The following is a 19,435-nucleotide window of genomic DNA, read 5'->3' on the forward strand; positions in this document are numbered from 1 at the left end:
AAGCAGTTTCAGCTTTAAAATCTGAATTAGAGACTTACTTTGGATGAACCAAAATATTTTCAAAGAGAACATGATATAACTAGCTTCAGTGCTTTAGAATGGTGGAAGGTAAATCGTGGAAAATATAGGATATTATCTAGAATGGCAGCTGATGTTCTTGCTATTCCAATCTCAACTGTGGTTTCAGAGTCAACTTTTAGTGCTGGTGGAAGGGTAATTGATACGTTTCGATCCTCACTAAGTCCGACTACAGTTGAAGCTTTAATTTGTGGAGGAGATTGGCTTCGAGTTTTTTATGGCCTAAGAAACAAGTCTAAGGTTGAAGATAGCTCTGTGGAGATTACATTAACAATTTAAGTTGTCAAATAAATATTCAAAACTTGATAGCTGATAGCTATAAGATGTAATGTTTTAAGTTTGTTAAATATATGGATGCATTGTTTTTATTTTGTTATATTAAAATTATAATTTTTTATATAGAACTATAGGTTATGTTCCAGTTATTTGAGCCAGCTGGTGAGCTTGAGCCAGCTCGTGAGCTTTCCGTGAGCTGAGCTTGAGCTTAAGAAATAGGCTCGATTGTTAATGAGTCGAGCCGTGAGCCAAGCTCAATTTTTGTGAGACGAGCTTGAGCTTTGTCTGACTCGGCTCACTTCCAGCCCGTACCTGTTCCGCTTTTCCTCTTCTCTATTAAGGTTAGGCCTTTCTACCTTTTGGATTTGCCAGAGCTCCTCTATTTTGATCTGGTTTGTTGCCTTTTCACGAAATTCAGCCAATGTCTTTGGCTTCGTAACAACTATAGTCTCCTGAAATTTTTCAGGACGGAATCCACTCTTCAAGGCATGCAAGTGCACTTCTGGGTTTAGGTTAGGTATCTCCACGGTTGCCTTGGCGAACCTCGTCATGTAGTCTTTGGGACTTTCATGTTGTCCCTGCTTTATGGTGCTGAGGTATTATGAATCGTCCACATAGATTTTTAACGCAGCAAAGTTGTTTACAAGATCACCAATTCTCTCCAATACAGTGTTTCCATGTGGTTATTAGTAAAGGTGAAGTGTTTCCAGGCATTTAAGAAAAAGTTTTCATTAGTCTTCTTGAAAACGAATTAGTCCTTTTCACTGTTGACTTCGTGGATGTTGTTTTATAGGCTTCGTCCTAACGTGTGCTCGTCTTAATCATCCTTATTCTCAGTGTTCTTGTGTTCCCCTCCCTTACTCTGGTTGTTTTGCTTTTGACGTAATAGGTCGGCATCCTTTAATTTTCAACTCGTAAGGATTCGTTGATGGCCAATAGTTCAGCTTGAGAGGGGCGGAGGGGGTTGCTTGGCTCGTCAGCCATATGTTGTGACCTGCAAAAAAATGGTGACAATAGGATAGAGAGATGGAGCGGGGTTGTTTAAAACTTCGGCCCCACAGTGGGCGCCAAATGTTCCTGTTGTGATAATCGGTTTTAGATATAGCTCCTTTGCTTCTCGGTGGATGAATATCGTCGACTCTTTAAGACACGACAGTGACATTGATGAATGATTTTTCGTATAGAAATTATCAATAATCAATCGTATATAGTCTAAACCGACGCAAAATCACCATCAAAAAATCTACAATCTATAATCGAGAGTATTATCCCGAGTCGTTCTTCCTAGGATGCTCAAGGATGCATGCTATTGGTTAAGTGTCTTTTGTGGCTTGAGGAGTGTGCATAAAGTGCTAATAATGAAAACAACAATAATCAATATTAAAAGCCTGACCAAGGTTGAACATGAAGTTCCATCACTATAGTTCCTTCAATTGTGATAACAAAGGAGTGTTGCTTTACTTAGTTAACCCCTAATCATAGAGGAAAGTCAAGTAAAAGTAACTAACTTGAGTCACAAGTCCTAGTCTTACCCTAGGGAAGTCTAGCTTTAGTGCACTCCAAGTCAATTAGCAATTCCCAATTCTTAATCAACAATTGACATCCATTATTCAAGTGTCTCCAATGACTCAACCACTAGGCCAAGTGAGGGGATGCTACTCCATATCTAAAGTTGGCATTTTCTCAAACATTTGGAGAGCAAGAATGAAAGACATAGTAAAATTGAGAAGAGGTTTAGAATCAAAGTGATTCAACACAAGAGATTAACAACAATCAACAACGAACAACAATGAAAATGAGATCTTCAATGAATTAATAGAATCCAAAATAACAAAGTTAAATCTAAGATCTATGAGAATGGACAATTACAAACACTAATTGAAATTAGAGAAGATGATCTACACATGAACAAAGTAAAATGAGAGTTGCAATAGATCTCACCAAGGGATGGTTGAGAATTGAGAAAATGAAGATGAATCCTAGAGAGAAGTTGGAGTTTCTCTCTCTACAAATGTAACTAACTAAAATATCTAAGAAAACTTGTAAAATGAGTCTATGGATGTGAATGTGTGTCAATCCCCTTCAATCCTTGGTTCTTATATACAGTTTGGCGCCAAAGTTGGTTGCTGAAACCTTCCAAAATCGCCAGGCACGTGTTTGCAATAACAGAATCACGTGCGGACTACGACGCGTGCGCGCACGGTACGCGTGCGCGTCCCTGGCTAATTCTGCGATGTGCGCGCGAGCGCCTTGTGCGCGTACGCGTGCTTGGCCGAGATCAATTCTTTGGCTTTTTGTGCTTCCCTCCACTTGCATGCTTCCTTCCTTGCTTCCTTTGATCCATGCCTAGCCTATTTCCCCTGAGATTACTAGCAAACACATCAAGCATCTTATGGAATCAAGGATGAATTAAAATTATCAAATTAGAGGCTTAAAAGCATGTTTTTACACTTAGGCACAAATACGGGAGAGATTACAAAACCACGCCAATTCATAGGTTAAATGCGAGAAAAGATTCTCAAATACTCTAAATTCAATACAAGATAAACCCTAAAAATGGGGTTTATCAGACATCTGCAAAGACACTCCCAACATTTAAGCCAAAAAGAGTATACAATGATAGACAGAATATTCAGAATGAATAACGTATTTTTTGTCTCAAAAATTTGTGTATTATTAGCTGTTGTTTTGATAATATTTTTTTGATATTTTCAAAAATACTAAGATGTTATTCTAATTATGTGGTAATTGTTTCTAAATGATAGTTGACTATGTATATAATAAATCCCTTAAAAGGATTTAACCATATATTTTACTTAAATTTTATGTGATTTGTTATGCATATTTACTATAGTTCAAGTTTATAAATAGGATCAGATTGGGTTTATAAGTAACGGATCAGAATATGACCCAAACTTAAATTTTACTACTAAATTTGTCGTTTAGACATGCATGCCAAGAATTTGGGTTGTGCTGATTAATTAATTCACGTTAGATTATGCTGAAAATTGAAAGTGGCCTGTCAAAGTGTGGATTTCCCTTATCCCAAGAAACCGAACTCTTCTGCACCAATCTGACCCTAACATTTATTCATTACACTGCTAAGGACCTATGCCAACAACTCTGAAATTTAATTAATTTCTGAAAACTACTTTTCTCTGCTTATGTGTGTAAAGGGTTAATTTCTGAAAGCTACCACTCCTATTCCAGCTTAACTAAATTAACGGCCATTATTTTGATATCGTTTATTGGTTCATCCAAAAATTTCTAAAATCAGCAGTTAATAATTAACAATTACTACTAGTAGTATACATATTTTTTTTCCAGAAAATAATGTAAACTGAGTTGCAGGCTTGCGGGTTAGAAACAATCAAAACGAATACTTAATTTTAAATATTATTAAATAATTTAAAAAATTTCATTAGTATAAGAAATTAATTTTTAATTAGTTAGTATTAATAAACACTTTTTAATTATAAACATTTTCATTTTTTTAAATAATTTAAAACTTAAATTTAGAATTTACTTAAATTTAATATTTAAAATATAAAATAAAATAATTTAAAAAATTAACTAATATATTATTTAAAAAATCAATTCCTTAATTGAATTCTTAATTAACAAATGTAATGAAAATATTAATGTAATAATTACTTGTCAATTGAAAACTTAGAATTTGTGCATGTGCATGTGCATGATTAAACAATGTACCCGGTGGTGCATTTTAGTAGGAACGGCGCAGCTTATTTAACGTGGTGGCACATGCAGAGCTGAGAAAACTGTCACTCACTGAGCAAATTTATTTATTAAAAATGAAATAAAAAGAAAAATAAAAACAGAATATTTCTTTTTCCGACATTAGTTAATAGTTGATTGATTTTTTAAGCTTGACTTTCCTCCCTAGGTGGGTCCCTTTATCCATTCCATTCTCAATCCCATTTCACTCTCAATACCATGCTATTAATATATAGCTTCCTAGCACTTCTCTAGCTCTCACCATTTCCCTATGATTTTTATTTTATTTTCACAAGTTTTTAATGCCTTGATATTATATTAAAAAAAATTAAAGTAACATTAATTTTATTTTTCCACTACTATTAGTTAACTAAATAAGAGAATAAAGATTAATAACCAAAATAATCTTTAAAATATTAAGTGTTTGTTAATTTAATTTTTAAATAATATCTAATTAGTCATTCAATTATAAATCAAATTAATTTTTATATGTTAGATAATAACACGTGATATAATTATTTTATGACACATTATTATCTAATTAGTAGAAGGATTATATTATTGATTTATTATTATATTTTTTAGAGACTAATTTAAAAATTAAATTGATTAGCACATTTTTTATAAAGACCATTTTGAGTATTATATCAAGAAATTAATTAAGAAGAAAAAATAGATATTAATATAAGAACATGATAATTATTAGGTTAGTTATATTAAAAGATATTAATATTTGTTAAGAAATTATTAACATACACAAGATTATAAAAACAAAAGAACTAAATTATGTGGACAATTAAAAAAGCTAAAGAAAATTATAAATCATTATAACACAAATTATACACTATTATTACTATTATTCCACAAAAAAAAACTAACATTATTATTACTAACTAATTAACTAACTGTAACCCACTTGCTTCTAATCTTCTTAGCTGTAGTATACCTTTTTATGAGGAGCAGCATAATAATATTAAAGGGGTATGTTTTAATCAAAATTAATGAGAATTGTAAACCATAGGATCAAATATAATGTGAACTTCATCACCGTCAAGATATTTTGCCGAAACACGTGGCAGACATTGGTTAGTTTTTCCACACCTAATAAATATTACACACTTTGCACCCCATTAAGATTCTATAAATACCCTACACTTCCACCGTACCAAAGACCTCATTAACACTTAGGTTTTTGTTTTTCCCCCTACTTGTGTTGTTGGTTTCTCTTACCTTTTTTTTTGTCTTCATTTTGCCATGGCTAAGTTCTTTGCTGCTTTCATCTTGGCTCTCATTGCCATTTCAATGCTCCAAACTATGGTAATTAATTGGTCTCTAATGTACAATGTTATGCAAAATGTTTAAATACAGCATTAATATATGTACATTTTACATGAACACTTTATTATATACTATGATTTTATTTTATTTTATTTTATATTTTTTTTGAAGGTTTTCTCACATTTGGATGGTTTGCTTTTGTATTTCAGGTCATGGCTGCTAATGGGCAAGGAGGCCATTTCTATGACAACAAGGTATACTAATGCTGTTTTTTTTTTTTTTTTTTTTTTGAGGGGTGAATGAGTCAATAATAATGCTGATTTGTGGTTCTCTTGATTTTGTGTTTTTCTTTCCTCAGAGCCAATATGGACCTGGGAGTGTCAAGAGTTACCGTAAGTAAAAGTTACTGTATATTGTTACTATGCATTTTCTTCTAGCTTTTCTCTTCTATTTTTTTTTATAATTTTCTACAATGTTGAACACCAAAATTGTGGCAAAACACCACAAGAACTAAGAAGGAACGGATTTTTTTTCTGAAATAAATAAAAAAAATATAATTTCTAAAAACAAATTATTTCAACTTTAAATACAAGGAACATAGGCGGAAGAAATGTGCTTGCTTCTTGCTAGCACCATAATTTTCTTTTATGACATTGCTCAAATGATGTTATTAACTGTTGTTTATTTCATAGATTAGTCATTAACAAAACAATAATATATCATTTTATTATTAGGGTTTAGGATTTTCTTAATGGGCATTTTAGAAAATTTATTACAAAATTTTAAATACTTAAATATATAAAAAATTGGTTTTAGGAAAATTATCATCATTCTTTTATTTGTTTTCGTTGAAAGTTTTAGGCTTTAGACAGTCAATTTTACTTTTGACTGTGGTCAAAATTGTTTTCCCAAAAGCTGCATCTTTTTTAGTGTTTTGACTAAGAAAAAGGAAAAATTGATGATATCGATGATAATATTAAGGTGGATGCTTTTCTTTTTTCCTTTAACCAAAATGGTACTTTGTCTCATTTGGAATGTGTATGATGAAATGACCAGAATGCCCCTCACAATGCTCAAGGAGGTGTGGCAAGACCCAATACCACAAGCCCTGCATGTTCTTTTGTCAGAAGTGTTGTAGGAAGTGCCTTTGTGTTCCTCCGGGGTATTATGGTAACAAAGCTGTTTGCCCTTGCTACAACAACTGGAAGACCAAGGAAGGAGGACCAAAATGCCCTTAAGCTTCATCAACCACTTGCTTTCTAGTTTCTATCCAAATATCATAATTAATTCCCTTTGTGCTCTTTTATCATATTAGCTTAATTATTATACTAAGCTTCTCTACTATATTTTATATGTGTTACTTAGCCAAATGGTAGTAGCCCAACCTTATTAGGGAGATATATCAAATACTCTTTGATGTGTTTTAGGGTGACCCTTTTTGGTTTATTTGGAAAAAGAATGTTTTGATGTATTTTGGGGAAATCCCCTTTTGAGTTAATGTGGTTTCTTTTATATGTTCGTATCACTCCTTGAGGCTTTGTATTGGCCTTTAATGAGAGTGGCTAATGGCTAATGTTACTATCATATGAATGAAATTTCTTATATTATGTCTTACTAATTTGAGTAATTTCTTTCTGGCTTAATCTTGTAGTAACTTTTATTCCTTATCATATTGACATTCTTTTGTGTTCTCGAATTGTTTGTTCTATATACTTTTTTTGTGTTTGTTCTATATACTTTTTTTGTTTCCTATAGTACCCCCAACCCGACATGCTAAGAATTAATCCGTTGCGATACTGAGCTCCATTTAAGGGTTTGTCGTTGGCCAATGAGTTGTTGCATGCACAAGGCGGGATTTGAACTCCCAACAATATAAAATGATATATATAAAAAAGTAATTGTAACAATTGTTTTAATGAGAAAAAAAAAACTTTGAATAGTATCCCTGCTTAAAAGCCCAAATAATGTGGGCCCCTTTTCGAGAAAAGCCCATTTTAGATAAGGTGCGTACTACACATCTTTGTGAAGTAAACATAGCATTGGGCCAAAAATAATAAAGATAAAAAAAAATATTCTTGTGTGGAGAAAACAAAAAAAAAATGCATAATTTAAAAAATAAATAAAAATGAAATTACAAATTCTCTTAGATGGATAATTATCTATCAAAATTAATCTTGATTTTTTTTTATCAATTTTCATCTTCAGTATAACATGCACCTAATTCATAAAATTGACCTAAGATGATTACCGTTTCTTTTGCATTTTTTTCTTTCAAGAATCAATTATTGAGGTTATTTACAAGGGCGTTGTTTACCATATGATTCATGCCATGGTATGTTTAATCCTCATCTGTCCTTAGGAACATTACCTTTGGCTTTTGTTCAATCATGCCAAACTGCTTTGATGGACTAATAAGAGTAGTAATCTTGATGTTACATTAACTACATTGTTTCATATTTGTTTGGCTCTTCTACCAAGTTGAGCTTGCTATTCATTGTGAAAGGGATTAGTGTTTAATAACTTCTTATGATTAATGAATAATCGTAATATTAGTTTATTGTTAGTGTTGTGCATGCATGTGAGTGAGACAGTAGTAAGATAAACAGATGTATGGTGAATTATGTTTTTTGCCATCACATATCCATGTTCTGCAATGTTGCTGCACCGCTTCTTGTAGATTGTGAGATGCTGCGAGTGAAATAGTGTAAACATGTTGTAAGTTACCTTATTATTTGCCTGTATGTGTACACAAAAACCAAAATTTCATCTTTTAAAAGGAGAACTTTTTCAATTAAATGAAGCATGCCCTGGGTCAATTGACTACTAGTTTTAAGTTCTTCAATTTTAATTTACATTCAACCAAAACTCACATTGCAAGGCTTTCTTAGAGGAATATCTACAATATTATGTACATCACAGTTGGTTAGAGGTTAAGTGTAAGACTCTGAATTTTTGAAAATGAAATAATAAGTTACTTATGATTTATTATATTTACAAAAGATGATATTTTTCGAGATTTTATTTTAGTTAGGCAATTTTTTATTTATGATTTAAAACTCTAATAATTGAAAAATAATAAAATTTTTATATGTTCCAATTTGAATATTGAGATTTTGAACTTTGTTTTATGAATGATAAAAAAAATATTTAGAACGACAACTCGAGTACTTATTTTAAAGGTTTTGATCTAAAATAGGACTAACGGATCAAAAATCACAAACGGACCTATATTGAGTCCAAGCCCATACAAAATAAACTCTAACAACACAACATTTCAGCCACTCATCCCTCATTTTTGAGAGAGAGAGAGAGAGAGGCGGAAAGAAGAGAGAAGAGAGAAAGAGAGCGGTACCCTAGTGTTACTATTCACACCCACACTAAAATTCACATAACTTTCAATCTGTATCTCCGATCGAAAACATGTTTGTAGCTACACATCGTTCTTGACTTCTTCTTTGATTCTATACCACTTTTGTAGTAAATACTTCTAAGAACCTTGAGCCATTTTCGATTCTCTCTTTCAATTTACGTTTTGGTTAATGTATGTTGAAAGATTGTGATTTTCGTGCTTTAGGAGAAGGTTAAACACAATTTCTAGTAGAATTTTGACCCATGAACACATGGCTTAAGGTAAGAGAACTCTTTTTCCTTTATTTTTCCTGTTTATGTGTAAACCCTAGCTTGAAATATTTGGATAATTGATATAATTATATTATATGGAGTAGCTTGGATGCTTGGTTTGTTTCGGTGAGTGTTGGACGCTTGGGTTGATTGCGTAGCTCTTGGTGGAGGCTTGGGGCCGTTGATTGAGGCTTGGGTGTGATCGAGAAGAGAATCTAAGTATTAAAAAATTGCTGTCAACAAGGTAAGGCTTTTCTTAAAACATAATTTTATATTAAAAAATTGTTATAAATCGATATCGATATGAAATTATATATTATTGTGATTATGTGAGTCTCATGAATTTATATGTTTGATTGTTGGGTGAATATATGAATTGTTGTCGCATTATCATGTTCGAATTGTGATTGTGAATGGATAATTATAATGAGCTATGAAATTGAGTTGAATAATGTTGAATATGAGAGTTTGGGCTTAAGGTGGTATTCGAGTAAGTTATGGTAAGTTGGTGTAAGCACCATGTTAATTATTGTAAAATTGATGAAAACTGGTTGAACAATTGATTGTTTAGTTTGATTATTGGTGGAATAAATGTTGGAAGGGGTTGATGGTATTGAATTGGGTTGATTAGGTTTGTAGTGGTTTGGAAATGATTGATTGATTGAAAATTGGTTAATTAGGCGTTGAATTGTTAGAAAATGATAAATGAGTGTTAAGAATGCTTATAAATGATTTTGGGATAGTTTGAAACCGAAATGGATTGAGAAAATGGTAAATGTGCATTATGCAGATTTTGGTAAAAATGGATTTTGATCAATTTCAATGGATCATAACTTGGAGCTCGAAGTTCGAATTTGATGAAACTTTCTTAAATTAAAGATGACGATTAGAGATTTAAAACTGTCTAAGAAAGGAAGAAAATGGAATTTTATAAAAAAAAGTTATGAACATTTAAAATTAGGGTTAAAAACTGAAATTTTAGATTTGTAGAAAACTAGAAATTTTGGTTGGTATGCGTGGGCACCAATCAGATCGAGTGTTGTAGCTCATGCGTACATACGAGGGGTGATGTGTACGCATGAGAGGGGAATTGCCAGTTGTGTGTATGCACAAGGGGTGATGCGTACGCACAGATTCTACTGTTTTCTTAAAGAAATTCTATTTTTGACTGTCTAGCTTTCTCGGAATGCTTGTAAACTCCTGTAATTCCTAAATAAAGTCTGGGAACTCATTTTTAAGCTCTAAATAGAGTGTGGCTAAGTCCAATGAATTAAATTGAATTGTTCTCAGATAAACCTTGGTTAGCCGGATGAAATATTGCGAGGATGGTAGTTTTATCTCGCCCGCAGTGAGGAAGGTGGTTTTATCCCCGTCACGGAATGATGAAGTTGATTTCTAATGAATAAACAGGATTAATGAATCTAATAAATTGTGAAATTGAGTAAAGTTAATGATTATCGATTAATCACTTGGGTAAGATGCAAGGATTGTGGTTTGTTTCACTTACTCCGGGTTGAGATTTGAGACACCTGGGTGAAATGTAAAGGTTGTGATTTGCCCCACTTGCTTCGGGTTAAGTGGAGACGGTAGCCTTGTCCTGCCCATAGTAAGGACGGTGGTGTTATCCCACTCACGATGAAACAAAATTATTGCATGATAAAGAATTGAGATTTATGAATCTAAGTTTGATAAATTGATATAGGATTGTGGTTAATAAATATTAAAGACATTGATGTTGATTGAGTATGACATGAATGATTGGATTGGCAAGGTCGGAGGTTCGTCTTGCTTGCAAGGCAACGTCAGGGGTTCGTTCAACTTGCGTATTTTGGTTTGGCACTCGCACCAGACAAGGACGGAGGTCCCATCCCACTTGTTCGTGGTTGCGGTGTAATGTGGGACGATAGTCTCATCCCGCCTACATTCTCTCTACCTGCGAGATATACTAGATACTCACCCTGCGAGGTGCACAGGGCACTCACCTTGCGAGATATACAGAGTACTCACTCTGCGAGGTGCACAAGACACTCACCCTGCGAGGTTCACAAGGCACTCAGCCTGCAAGGCTATATATATATGCATGAAACAAATACTGCATTTGTTTGAAATTGCTTGAGTCTGCATAATTATTTTGGTTTACTTAATTGATCTTTTGTTAACTGTTAATTGTACTATTTGTTATAATTATTCTCTATGAGTGATTGTTTGAGTGTCTGTTTGATTGCTTGTATTTGTGACTTGTTGGTTCAGATTATGGTGGAGTGCGGTGGCTTGTAAGTGATTTTATGTTGGGTCGGAGGCTGAGATTTGGTTATATGTTGGGCCGGATGTCAAATTGATTATTTTTGGGCTAAAGGCCGTGACTGATTGGGTCGGAGGCCATAATTTGATAAGTTGATATGCACATCGACTTGTGGTGGTTTGTGTGTTGATTGATTTTGCTTGAGTCAGATGCCGTGATTGATTATGTGATGGGCCGGAGGGCATGATTGATTTAAGTTTAAGGTTTAGTAAAGTATGAAAAATCAAACTTGTTCAGCATAAACTTAATGAATCTATCTTTGGAATAAGTTGATCATTCATACAATTTAATTAACTTTTAAGACTTTATAATTGAAGTATAAATTTGAATTTTGGATAATTAATTGTTGGTTTTCGAAAAGGTTCATAGGACGAGCGATGATCACTGCGGTTGAAAACAACTTTCCTTTATATATCTTCTTATAACAATTCTACAACTCTTCTGGTAAGACCGTGTGGTTAAGTTCTCACCCCCTACAGTCTTATCTTTTCAAGATACAAACGAGAACGCCGATGACGATTTTACTGAATAACTGGTTGTACTTAATTGATTTATTTTTTGATATTTTTTCTTCACCTCTGTTATTGTTATTTACATCTTCTTGTGAGATACTTTATTTATATATATATATATATATGTATATGTTTGTATAATTATTTTGATTGTGGGTGTAATAGTATTATGATAAGTTGTATATATGCATGTGTGAGAAAAAGAAAAAGTAAGAAAAAGTATTTTTATTTATTTTTTTTTAAAGTCGATGCGATTTTCAGTTAAAGGCTCCTACTATTTAAAGATATATTTAAGGTCGTCGTGATATCATCACTATCAGAGTGGTACAATCGAAAACGTAATATTTTAATAATAAGAATGTTATATCAAAAATGAAATGACTGCAAGTTATAATCAAATGTTATCGGAATTGATCTTAATAAGAACTTTAATAAAATAATTACGAATATCTAGTATTATACGCTAAATTAGAAGATAGTGACGAAACAATTGAGAAATATAAAAATATAAGAGGTTCGTAAATTAACAAAAACAAAAATGCTTTTCGCTCAAGATGAGATGATTTTTTAAAATAAAAAAAAATTTGAAAGCTCCCTTCTCGCTATTAGCGAGAGAATATTTTTAAAATTAAAAAAAAAATCTTCTCATTTTAAACGAGATGCTTTTGGAGTAATTTAATAAAAAAGTATCTCGTACACTGCAAGAAGGATGAGTTAACTACTCCAAAATTTAACACCACACAACCAAAAATGGCAATAGCACCCGAACTTGCGGATACCTATCTCGCCTCTATCCGTTTGCGGTGGATAATTACCTGCCCCGCACCGGGACAGATTTTTAGCGGAAAAGAGTCTTGGGAGGGGAGGGGCGGGGCGGAGTCGGATTTAGGTAATATCCGCCCCTACCCGTTCCGCTATATATATAATATATATTATTTTAATATATAATATGTATAATATATGTAAAATAATTAATAAATGATTAATAATATTGTATCATATTTAAATTTTTACTTTAATTTATATTATGTATGTAATGATGATTATATAAATTTTGAAATATAATTTTATTTATTGGATTTTAATAATTATAGGGACGGGTACCCACAAGAACGAATTAGAGTTCAACATTTTACTACCCACAGATAGAAATGGGACGAATTCTATACGAATTGGTATACGACAGGACGAGGTCGAATAAAACAAAAACCCACCTCTACCTGCCCGGTTATCACCCCTACACACAACCCCCATTTTCTATAATAGCATAAAAGAATTCTATATCCAAAAGTTTTCGCCTATTTTCGTAACATTACAAAAAGAAATGTGGTGATTTCCAATGCATAAAAAAAGGACAACCATACTGTATTGTACGTACGGCAGGTCTATAGCATGCTAAAAAAATGTCTTAATATAAAAAAGTATTCAGTTAAGAAAAATACTAAAGATTTATCAAAATTTATTATTTTTTGTTATTAATATTTAAAAATATAAGTTAAAGTATATTATTAAATTAATAAATTAAAAGAATTAAATTAATAACCGTAAAAAACATACAATTAATTTTGATCTAACATTTTTTTAACTATCAAAGCTAAGCCACCGTTTTATTTTTTACGTCTCTTACTTGCGTTAAAGCTAGTTCATATTATCGTTTCATATTATCGTTTTTTTATTAGTGCCATGATAAGTTCAACTGAAGCACTTAATTATTAGATTGATCGTGAAATGAAAATTTTCGGAAGTATGGTGCAACATTCAAAATAATATTAATTTTCGGAAGGTTAAAAGGAATAATATTTGATTATTTCCATAGCTCTCTGTTTCTTTTTTAATAAGGCCTCTTCCATTTGAAAATAAATCAGTTAGCAGTGCTATAAATGTTTCTTCTGCAAAATCTATGTAGGGAAAATCACAAAAGCATGAAAAATTATTTAATTAGCGACGGGTATAGGTTGTCCTTGTCCATAGAAGAAGCATGAGAAAACCTTTAAAATATATCATGACATGTTGCATGCTTAATTATTTATGTCACAGAATAAATAGAACACACCATAGCTACACATGCTATAGACATGTAATATCTTGGAAAAAGTTGATGTATATAGTGACAATTAAAATTGATGTAATATCACATGAGAAATAATGCTATATATACACATGCTATGAGCTCTACATGCTTGTATTTGTGCATTATTCAGATACCTACTTTAAATTAGAGTGCCTATTTAGAGTGCTATACACTTGCTATGAGCTCTACATGCTTTTGAGGGAGTTTAATTAGAGAGAAATAGATCCTCTCCAGTTTTTTAACACTTGAGAAAATGAAGTGTGATTTCTCACCATTAATTTTATAAATGAGACTAAAATTAAATACGAGAGAGAGCAATGAAAGGTGAGAGAGAGCAATTGGCACCATCCAATTTTTTTTCATTGGTCATGGAGAATAGAGCCCTCACTTACCAATATAGTCCAATCTTATAATACATAGTTCGGATTGATGAAGTTTATTGTGTGTAAGAAGTTCTCAGAGGGTTACACAAGATGTAAATAATTACTCCTTCTTAATTATTAGTTTATTACTAGTAATTATAAATGTTTACTTTGTTGTAGATTCTATACCTATATTACTCATCTTAGCAAGAACAAAAGTTCTATTAAATGTGTAACTGGAATTCCATTGAAATATAAACATATTGATGGAACATTACATGGCTTATATATATCTAATCATATGATATACTGAATTTTGGGATACATATACTTATATGATATCCTCACTGGAAGAATTCACACAGAACTGAAGTGATCTTTGTTAGCAACATGCTCAGCTTCACTACTAATAATTCTCTGGCCCAATATTGATGAAAGGGAAGAAGAAGGAGGTGGCTTATTATTATTATCTATGTCTTGAACCACAGTGTAGGACCATACCCCTAAGAGTGCCCCAATGATTGGTCCAACAAAATAGACCAAATACTCTTATAAGATGCAGTGGCAATTGCAGGACCTAATGACCTTGCTGGGTTCATTGACCCCCTGATATTGGTCTGTATCATCATCAACACCACAGCTTATACTCATATTAGCATCTTCATTAATTTACTTTAGATTTTGTTGCACTTTTCCAAATGTTACTAAATAATAACATCAAAGTGTTGCTAAAACTCCTTAAAAATTTTCAATAATTCTATTTATACACTAAACACTCTTGATACACGTATAAAAATATAGTTGTTATTAAGTAATTGTGTACTTAGATTTTTTTTAATTGAAAAAACATGTATTGATTGTAAAAAATACTGGTATTAAAATGGTTTCTATTATAAAAGTGTACATATAGAAAAATAAAAAAATTATATATACCTTGTAAGGGTCTCTTCTATTAACAAATATTTAAAATGTTGGTAAATAATCATGATACGAAAATATTTGATACAAAAAAATATTAACAAAAAAAATTGTCAAAACTTATTATTTTTTATTTTATTTAATGTGCTCTATAATAAATAAATACTAAATAAAATAAATTTAATTTTTTTATGTCTCCCTAATATTACTGTCCTGATAATACTCATATTAGCATCTTAATTAATTTAATTTAGATTTTGTTGCATTTTTCCAAATGTCACCAAGTAATAATATTAAACTGTTGTAACCATGATAATACTTACCCAGCTACAATGCTAGCTATGCTAACTGAAGAACCTACTGCTACCCCTGATAGTTCTCCAATCTGTCAAATGAGATATATAACATGTTAAGCTAAATATAATCTGTTATAGCCCATTAATTCTTCACCCCTTTTTTTTTTTGAAAAAAAGAATAAATAAATAGAATACTATGATTTTATTTAATATTTACAGCTTTAGGGTCAGTGGCAACAGCAGCGGATATGAAGACCATAGTGAATGTGGCAACAATTTCCATGACAAGTGCTTGAATGTTTGACCCTGAGGGTGACGTGGCACCAATTTGTGTTGCTGGTTCTAGCAACACCCTCAGTGTGTATGAAGCACATATTGCTCCTGTTAGTTGGGCTGCAATATAAAATGGTACCTGAAAAATAAAGGGAATTTGGGCTAATAAATTAATTAATTAGAACAAAATGGTCCAAAAAGTTAGCTCAACTAGGCATAGAATATAATAATTTTGTCAATTTATAAATTTCAACTTGGAAGTTAGGCCCAAAATGTGTTGGGGGAATTATTCATCAAATTTCCCTTTCTGCATAAATTCCCACAACAACTAACATTCAAAACAATTAAATAGTAGCACATGTTCCATCAACTCCTTGTTGCTTTCGCTATATTGTTGAATTGTACTCATAAATTTATTCGTGGCAATTGTATAATATATATTTTTTAATTTGTTGGGTCTAAAATATATATTGTCACTGTTTATTACACTTATTATACATTAAAAGCTCTGCTAATTCTATATGATTGATGAAAATTGCATAATAATAATATTAGTGAGTTATTAAGTTGTTATTATTATGCATTGTATTGTGCCAGCAAGAGAAGGTAACATGTAAACTCCTTATCACATGTAAGGATTCTTTAATTTAGTGATGTTGTTATATAAGTGGGGTGCTTCATTCTAATAATTTATGGTTCATATTGTATATATGTAGGTCCAAGTTCAATACCTGAATTTGACCCATACCTGCTTTTTTCCTTAGGAACATGGACTCATGTAGGTCTATACATTATAGGTTACTTGGCTGTGATTAGACACTATACATATATGCATTTAATTGCATTTATACAAAATTATATATGTAGATTCTAAGTAAGGTCATCTATATCAGTCCACAGTTATACTTAGACACAAGTAGTTTTATGAAATGAATTAAGGTTTTATCTTAATTTAGTTTCTCTCATTACAAGACAAAGCTGTAATCACATATTATATCATGATCCATATATAATTGTGCAAAGAGAAGACTAATAGACACAATTATGTTAAATTGATAGGGTTTATATTACAAAAAGAAATAACATGTACTAATAAGCAAGCTAGAACAGGGTAATAGTGATGAAAAATGTTATCAAATAACAATAGATATAAATTAAATTATTAAGTCTATTTGATCCAATAATTTATAATAAATAGAAGAGTATATATTTTTTGCGGTTTTGAAGGGTTCATATTCAACACTTGGTCCACTCATTAAAGTTTGAATCCGGGTGCAGCATATTAAGAAGCATATGGTTTAACCAATTGAGCTAAACCTCGCTGTTTATAGGAGTCGTTTAAACTAGTTATTTATATTGTTAGCAACTGGTTAAGAATTTTCAAATAAAATACTGTTTTGTCCTTGGAATAAATAATTATTAAAGATGGAGAAAAAGACATTTATTCTAATTAAAATATGAATGGACAAAATATCTATGTAAAAGTACCTGCTTCCAAGGAAAACGGTTGATGGAGGCAAAAGCTAAGGAAACAGCTGGATTCATATGTGCCCCGGAGATGTGTCCAATGGAGTAGATCATAACCGTTACAATGAATCCTCCTGCAAGTGAAGCTCCCAATTTTGATACCTTGTTTTCATCAATGGCACTAAGTCCAGCTGAACCACTTCCCACAAACACCAATAAATATGTCCCTATTATCTCTGCCAATACCTTTAATTTGATTCATCCATAACATATATTTAATAAGAATATGTATAATAAGATCTTGATATATAGCTCAAAGAGTATAATAATATAAGTTTTCTTGTGAGCTACTTGGTGATCATAATGGACTATCTATATATATAAACAGAGACTAATTAATAATAATACTAATTAAGGAGTTAATTAATTAATTAATTAATTACCTTTCTAGGAAAGCTAGGAGGATAATTCTTTGCAAAATTTGCAAGAGAAGAGGATTGTTGCTTGGGATTTGCATCATTACTTGCTTCAGTGTTGAGGCTCAACATCCCCTCCATTGTGTTCTATCTCTGAAAAATGTGATCCCTCAAGTGGTATTTTATAATGGCTCTCATGTGGTTCGTTACTCAACTATTCCAATATATATAGGGGTAGGTACTTAATGGTCAAATTCCAAAAGTGAATTTGGAGTAGTTCCTATAAAAAAAATACTTTTCTTTTTTGTCTGACTCCTACACACAATTTTATTTGCTCATACTTTGTCTAGGCACGCATATTAATTATGAACCTTTGGATGAGTTAAAAAAACATTGAATACTAGAAAATAAATACAAACAAAATATTATTCACCATTGATGTAGCATTCTATATATAATATATAGTAGATTTATTATAATTTAAATTTTTGGTTGTTTTGTTTAGCTAGAACTAAATTTAGGTTTTATGATTTTGTAATTCAATCAATTATGATTATAACTAATTTTAATTAAGAATATTATTAACAGTGTATCTATAGATATAATAAACTATGAGTTCAACTAACTTCTCATTCAAAATGTTTTAAAACACACGCACAAAGTAACGTTTATGCTCCCATATTTTTGTCACAAATCACTGTACCATATGAAACGTGTGATTATTAGTTACGGTTAAATTACGTGCTACTAAATAATTTAGTGACAATTTTCAATCATCGCTGAAATAATCACTGCTATACTACATTTTGTAGTGGATCGGTTTTTCTACAATTCAAACCACAGCAAAATGAGTATTTAAAATAACTGCTAAGCTGTAATTGGACTATAAAAACTAGCTAGTATTAGAGAATTCTCTATATGTATAGCATGTAAGTATGGTTCAACAAACCTACTTGTTCCTATATATATATATATATATATATATATATATATGATACCACTTCACTTCACTCCACTAATTAATCAGCTTTGTGATTCTGTTAGGCAATTTTTTTCTTCGTTCTTACAATTACATTGAAGAAATTAAATAAGGACATCATGTAATTTATTATTTATTGTAGTGCAATTCTTATTTGGTCTTTCTCATCTTATTAATTATTATTCTTTGTAGTATCTATTAATCCACTTGTATATTTATTACTAAATATATGTAGTGATAAAAATATCAACATATGATGATATTACTAAATATATGTTATCAATTAACGTTTTACAACATCATCTTTAAAAAAAAAATTGTTAATGGAGTGAGTGGATGACAAATATGATCAATTCGTAATCTTTAAAAAATCAATTTAACTGAAAAAATCTTTTAGAAATATATTTGAAAAATTATTATCTTTTAGAAACTAATTTAACTATTAACCTCAAAAGAGCTATTCAAAATTTTGTATATTGTCTAATTGAAATGATAGAATGCATGGGTACATTGTAGCGATTGCATTCAAGTGGGAGTATATAAACAACATTACGATACTACTAATTTATATTTGAATGTTATACATTCAATTATGTTCACTAATTAGGCCATCTTTCCTTTTCTGCCTCCCAATTTAATTGTTTAATTTGTATGTACCATTATAAACCAAATTAAATAATAAAAATTATGTTTGTGGCTTTATTATTTTTTGGACTAAAACATGTCAACATGTATTCCAAAATAATTGCAAGATAGTGAAAAAGGAAAAATAAATAATATTTGTGCTGAATTTACATCACCTCCGTGAGTTAGAGGCAAGGTTCTTGTGTGACAAATTCGTCTAATACGTG

The 19,435-nt window shown here is 31.2% G+C and overlaps 2 protein-coding genes across 2 annotated transcripts; one reads left to right on the forward strand and one right to left on the reverse strand.

Annotated features, from left to right (window-relative positions):
• Positions 1 to 5,151: 5,151 nt before the first annotated feature.
• LOC112797787 (gibberellin-regulated protein 4) lies at positions 5,152 to 6,981 on the forward strand. The gene is made up of 4 exons (XM_025840875.3): positions 5,152 to 5,406; positions 5,577 to 5,621; positions 5,726 to 5,759; positions 6,424 to 6,981. The coding sequence occupies exons 1-4, from the start codon at positions 5,344 to 5,346 to the stop codon at positions 6,603 to 6,605; spliced, it is 324 nt and encodes a 107-aa protein (XP_025696660.1). The 5' UTR covers positions 5,152 to 5,343; the 3' UTR covers positions 6,606 to 6,981.
• Positions 6,982 to 14,454: 7,473 nt separating this feature from the next.
• On the reverse strand, positions 14,455 to 17,943 carry LOC112797788 (aquaporin NIP2-1). The gene is made up of 5 exons (XM_025840876.3): positions 17,633 to 17,943; positions 17,211 to 17,435; positions 15,667 to 15,861; positions 15,477 to 15,538; positions 14,455 to 14,852 (listed from the first exon to the last, which is right to left on the reverse strand). Exons 1-5 carry the CDS (start codon positions 17,744 to 17,746, stop codon positions 14,831 to 14,833), a joined length of 618 nt encoding a protein of 205 aa, XP_025696661.1. The 5' UTR covers positions 17,747 to 17,943; the 3' UTR covers positions 14,455 to 14,830.
• Between the last annotated feature and the right edge of the window lie 1,492 nt (positions 17,944 to 19,435).

This window comes from Arachis hypogaea, chromosome 4 (assembly GCF_003086295.3).
Source record: "Arachis hypogaea cultivar Tifrunner chromosome 4, arahy.Tifrunner.gnm2.J5K5, whole genome shotgun sequence".
NCBI classification, from domain to species: domain Eukaryota; kingdom Viridiplantae; phylum Streptophyta; class Magnoliopsida; order Fabales; family Fabaceae; genus Arachis; species Arachis hypogaea.